Source organism: Arvicola amphibius, chromosome 12, assembly GCF_903992535.2.
Source record: "Arvicola amphibius chromosome 12, mArvAmp1.2, whole genome shotgun sequence".
Lineage (NCBI taxonomy): Eukaryota > Metazoa > Chordata > Mammalia > Rodentia > Cricetidae > Arvicola > Arvicola amphibius.
This window is the reverse complement of record NC_052058.2, coordinates 120,610,718-120,616,552: the sequence shown is the minus strand read 5'-3', so window position 1 is coordinate 120,616,552 and position 5,835 is coordinate 120,610,718. Positions and strand designations below refer to the sequence as shown.

General features: G+C 56.8%; 1 protein-coding gene across 1 annotated transcript; it reads right to left on the bottom strand.

Annotated features, from left to right (window-relative positions):
* Positions 1–1,448: 1,448 nt before the first annotated feature.
* Positions 1,449–5,192, bottom strand: Klk1 (kallikrein 1). The gene is made up of 5 exons (XM_038314136.1): positions 5,144–5,192; positions 3,193–3,352; positions 2,134–2,420; positions 1,889–2,025; positions 1,449–1,607 (listed from the first exon to the last, which is right to left on the bottom strand). The coding sequence occupies exons 1-5, from the start codon at positions 5,187–5,189 to the stop codon at positions 1,449–1,451; spliced, it is 789 nt and encodes a 262-aa protein (XP_038170064.1). The 5' UTR covers positions 5,190–5,192.
* Positions 5,193–5,835: the final 643 nt, after the last annotated feature.

The window sequence follows — 5,835 nt, the reverse complement described above, 5'->3', positions numbered from 1 at the left end:
GTGTGTGTGTGTGTGTGTCTATTTAGTGTGGCAGATCAGGGAGGTTGTCTCTGTCTTTTCCTCTTCCCGGGAGGGGGTTCCCCTGTCTAGCCTCCTGTCCTTCTCTGGCCCCACCCCAGTGCAGGGCTCCTGATTCTCCTCAGCCTGACGCTCTTTGCCATCAACTGTGATAGGCTGCGCCCGAGGCCACAGGTATCCTACCTGCTGGCCTTCTACCTGTGCTGGTGCGCCAGCGTCTTGATGCTGTGGGCCGGTGAGGGCGGGGCCTCGGATGGAAGGGCGGGGCTTGGGCAGGGCAGGGGCGGAGCCCAGGAAAGGGGGTCAGCCTCCAGGGCCAGGGTGGGGGCCCGAGGTGGGGCTCAGAGTCGAGTGCCCACCGGGTCCCTTCCCACAGGAACTCTGTCCTTCTTCAACCAAGTGCGAATGTGGAGCTACACTACGCCTGTCATGGAGCGAAGGGTCAGCTACTTCCGCTGGGCCTCGAGACAACAATTGCCGCCGCAGCCCAATTCGGACCAGAATGAGTCTGCTGCAAGCAGCTTTGAGGACTACCATGGGGCTCCCTCACGGGGGGACTCCGCAACTTCTCAGGACACTGAGGAGTCCCCGCAGCCAGATTCCTCCACCTCTGTCCCTGTGACTCCGTCACCGTCAGACCTCCCTTGAGGTCCCACGCTTCTCCTGAGAGCAGGCAGCACCCTCGGGAGACAGGTGGCAAGCTCCGCTCCCCTGCGCTAGGACCCACCCCTTGCAGTCTGAGTCTTGGCAAGGAACCCACCCTGGAAGTCTTCCAATGCTCAAGGCTGCGGCTATGTCCCTCTGAGCAGACACTGGTCCATGGTCCCAAGCAGCCGGAGCAGTGTGGCCCCGCCCCCAAACTGGGCGATGATCCCCCCCCCACAGGCCACGCCCCAAAGGCATTCTCCATCTTTTGGTCCAGCCCCACTCAAGTAGTCCCCTTCAGGGGCCCCAGGTGGATACTCTGCAGCCCATCCTTTGGGGAGGGTTTTACGCCCTTCTGTGGACAGACCCCTCCCCAGGAAGTCAAGGCTTGATATAACATCCCGCCGCCCCCTTCCTGGCTTCCCATACTCTATAAAACCAGGTCGACATCCCAAATTTTCAGTGTCCGATTGCTTGTTATCTCTCCAGATAGGGCCGACCTTCCTGACGTCTAACTTCACCTTTGAGATCTGAGTCTTCCTCACCAGAGTGGACTCATGTGGCATCCCTGACTTGGTCTGAGCCTTTTGTCGGCATTTGTCTCAGCCCCATTCCTTTGACCACCTGTGTATGTACCCACCCGTCCCTTTCCACAAGCTGAGATCCACGGGGAGGTCCTGACTCAGCTGGTTGACTTGGTACCCAACTTCGGAAGGCCAGAGAATGTTCAGACCTTGAACTCATTTGCTGCATGGTGGGTTTTATTGGGGGCAGGGTACAGTGTGTCAGTTAGTGTTTTGCTTTATAACTTCGTTTATCCAGGGGACGAAACCAATAAGTTTGGTGTAGATGCCCGGTTTCTCTGCTATGCCACATGGTGTAGGGCCCCATGATGTGACACCTTGAAGCATGCCATCACAGATGAGCGGGCCCCCTGAGTCACCCTGAAAGGAGAGGGACAGGAGTGAGGAAGGTCCTGCTTGACAGTCTGGGACCAACTCCAGCTCGTAGGGGTCCTGTTCTTGCAGGGACATGGAGTTAGAGGGGGACAGGACAGTCCCTGATGCCAAGTCAAAGAGAAGTAGTACCAGCCACAGGATTCTCCCCTCCCAGAGCTCATCACTTCCATAGGGAAGGGCGAGAAGCACCTGCCTGGATGTGGAGATGAAGGATCTTGTTCCCTCTTTCAGCCCGTTCAGCACACTGCAGGGAGAGGGTCACTCACCACACAAGTGTCTTTTCCATTTTTCAAGTCTCCTGCACACAGCATCAAGTCAGTCACTGTATCGAAGTGGGCTTTGGCACACTCCTCATTAGGCAAGAGATCGAGGTACACACACTGGAGATCATCTGGGAATTCGACTATGGAGGGGGGGCAAGAGCGTGGTCAGCAGACCCCAGCCCCGTTCTCGGCTCCTCCTTCAGACCCAGGTGTCCCTCCTCAGGCTGTGTGGTTTGGCCCAGACTTACACTTGCTGGGTTCAATGCTACCCCAGCCTGAGGCAAGGCAGCTGCTCCCCAGCTTGGGTTCCTGGGTGGGCAGGCTGAGGACCTTCACATAATCTGTGATTTCAGCGGGCTGGGCAAGGTGCAGCAGCATCAGGTCACTGCTGTAGTCCCTCTCAAGGTACTTGGTGGTGTTCTTCAGGAGGTCCAGGTTGAAGTCAGGGTGAATGACGCTTTCCTTGACAAACAGGTGCTGAGCTAAGGGTTCATCCTCATATAGGTTGTTGCGGCCCAGCCAAACCTGGTACTTGCTGGGAGCAGGGAGAGCGATGGAAGGCAGGAGAGACAGAAAGGCACAGAAAGACAGAGGGAGGGAGGGAGGGAGGGAAGGAGGGAGGGAGAGAGAGAGAGAGAGCGCACAGGGAAGAGGGGGGCAGGGAGAGGAGGAAGGCTTGAGAACAGCTCAGCTGCAGCTGTGACTGGGCTGAGCTTCCCAGGCAGGCAAAGCCTGGCCCACAGCCCAAGGCTCTCCCCAGCCCCCCCCCCACCCCCACCCCAGCACCCTGTCCTCCCTCTGTACTCACTCAGTTACCCTCACCCAGTTCCAGCTCAAACCAGCCCTTCTCTGTGTGTCCTGAGTGGGCAGAAGGTCCTAAGGGCCAAGCTGGCCTGGGGACAGTGAGGACTCAGGGATATCCCTTCCTAGCCTCGGGGAGCCCCTTGGGCCTGTTCTCCAGTATGGTCGGTAGGAGGGCAAGTGAGACCCAGACCCAGACTCAGAGAAGGCTGGGCAGAGACCTGGAGGGGGAGTCACATAGTGGCAGATGGCCAGCCACAGACACTCAGCTCTGAGTATGACAGGGACACATGGACAATAAGACAGAAAAGAAAGAAATAGGAATCAACTGCAAGCCTGGAGGAGCACAGGGAGACCCCGGAGGTCATGGAGAGAGGGGTCTAGCCCAGCTCTGCCTCTCTTTCAACCTTCAGCTGGTCCCATCCTCCTGCCCTTCAGTACCCCAGCCTAGCCTGGAGTCCCATTCTCTGGCTGCCACCCTGCTTCCCTGTCCCCGCCCTGCTCACTCATTGTAGCAGTGGGCAGCGGTGAGCACCCACTCGGGGTGCACCAGGATGCCCCCACACTGGAATTTGGAGTAGTGGTAGACGGCTGCCATCCAGGGCTGAGAATTCTTCGCACAGTTAAATCCTCCGATGACCCGAGATTGGATGGGAGGTGCAGCACCTGCAGCAGAGCAGTGGGGGTGGGGCTGGCTCAGGGAGGGAGATCTCTGCTCTGGGGACCGAAGTAACCTAGCTCCTGGAGTCCGGAACAAGAATCGGGGATGGTTCAGGTGACTTAGAATTTTGGGCTCAGGGCCGGCAGGCGATGGCTCAGAGAGAGAGGTGGGGGCAGGGGGATTCCAGAATCCAGCGCCTCTTAGTCCAATGAGAGTGGAATCAGAGGCCAAGAAGGTTTGGCATTTAGAGTTTCCAAGACTTGAGACGAAGTCAGGGCCTGGGATGGGTTTTTGGGGTTCTGAGAAGGATGAGATCTCAGGGAAATAGGCCTGAGTTGATAAATGAACCCAGGAAAGGGACTCCAAGGTGATTTTGGGGTTCCTGGATTGGGCATGAAGTGCCCAGCTGGGCTGGGAGATAAGGGGGGGTTTCCAGGTCAAAAGAGTAGGGTTAAGGCTCCTGTTAGTAGTAGGCTCCTGTTAGGTTTGCGGTGGGGGTGGAGCTCCCTGAGAAAAGTGTTTGAGATGAGACAAGTAGTAAGAGAGAGAAAGACGGGGTGACGTGGGGGAAGGGCTCTGCTCTCATGGAGAGGGTGGGATTAGTGGTCTGGGGTTCTCGGAGGCAGCCATGGGGTAGGAGTGAAAAAGGATTTAAAACAGGTCAGGCCACCACGGAATGGGGGGGTGGACCCACTTGGTTCGGAGTACTAGGTTCCGGTGCTGGGGTCTTTGGGAAGTCCTGGGCAGAGTAGGCACTGGAGCTGTGCAGGGGGACTCAGTCGGGAGGGGATAGGAGCTGCACAGGAGCCGGAAGTCAACAAGGAGCCAGTGGGTGAGGGTGCGAGGCATGCCAGAGGGAAGGGAGGCCAGGCATGGTGGCTCTTATCTGTAATCTCAGCACACAGAAGGCTGAGGCAGAGGACTGCTGCGGGCTTGAGACCAGCCTGGGTACATAATGAGACCTTATTCCCAAGAGTTGGGGAGATGACTTGGTTGCTGCAGTACTGGAGGCTCTGAGCTCATCTCCCTGAACCTAGATAAAAAGTCAAGTGTGATGAGGTGCATCTGTAACCTCAGAGATGGGGAGGTAGAAACAGCAGGACCCCCAGGCTTACTGGCCAGCCAGCCTAGCCAAGTCAGGGAGCACTCCGTTCAGTGAGGGATCCTGCCTCAAAAATAAGGCGCTAATTGATGAGTAAGACACTGGATGTCTGTTTCTGGCTCTCACCACCCAACGCCTCTCCAAATCAGACCAAACACAAAAATCCAGTGAGAAGGGACATGGCCCACGCCAGAATGGGAGACCTATCTGATGTCACAAGCCAAGACTGTTGGTTAAAAACTGAGGGACTTGAGAAGATGGGGGAGCCAGTTGTCAGGATTGGAGGGTACAGCTGAAGACTGACAGCTGCTGGACAGCCAAAGTCTCTAGGTGTGGGCTTTGGGGAAACCCCTAACTCAGAATTTGGACTACTAGGCTCTAGAAAAACAGCAAACTAGAGGGGCAACCAAGGTCCCAAAGTCTGTAAGGGACTGGGTTCCTTGGCAAGACTGAAGAGGCCAGAAATTGTCAGATGGCTAAAGAAGAGGAGAAAGTTCTGGAAAATGGGAGGGAACAGGGGCCTGATATGGGAATGAGGACTGTGAGGGACTTGGCAGTGTGCAGGGGCAGGGAGGGGGGCAGATGTGCTTTGGGGTGCAGCTGGGGTGAGGGAAAAGGGGAAGGGATTTCCAGGGCTAAAGGCAGCATGAGAATCAGGGCTCTGACCCCTCCCGCTCCCCTTCCACTGTCTCACCAGTCCCTCCCAGGGACAGGGCTAGGAACAGGATCAGGAACCACATGGTGACAGGTGTCCAGGAGCCGAAGGTGGTGAGCTTGGAGCTGAGAAGCCTCCTCAGAGAGCCTTTAAAAACCCTTAGTCTCCCCCCAGCCCCGCCCCTGCCCTGTTGGCAGCCAGATGCTGGCAAAGGCCCTGCCCTTGCTGATGGAGGTGGATGCCCCACTCCCACCCTCGCAGCTGTGGGAGGGGAGGGACTCATTGCACCTGCTGTCCTGCAGGCCCTAGGTCACCCTGGATACCTTCCCAGGGCTGAGATTGGGTGGGGCGGGGCCTGCTGTTCTGGAGCTGTGTGTGATCTGAGGACCACAGCCAGAATGGCAAGGTCAGGTGGTGGGGAAGGGGTGCAGTAGGAGGGTGCAGGAGCAAGTGACCCCTATCACACAGCTCCAAGGAAGGTCCCAGCACACCCTCAGAAACCAGCAGTTAAAATAAACCCCTTGTAGCCAAGAAGGCTCCAAGCTCCCTGCAAATACAAATCTTGGTTTTGAGAATGTCAGGTTCTTACTTTCTTAGACTTGGAATCTAGATCACTGATTTTATTGTTCCTGTTAGAAGTCTGGGAGCAGTCATGGTGGTGCACATCTTTAATCCCAGCACTTGGGAGACAGAGGCAGGTGCACTTCTGTGAGTTCAAGACCAGCCTAGTC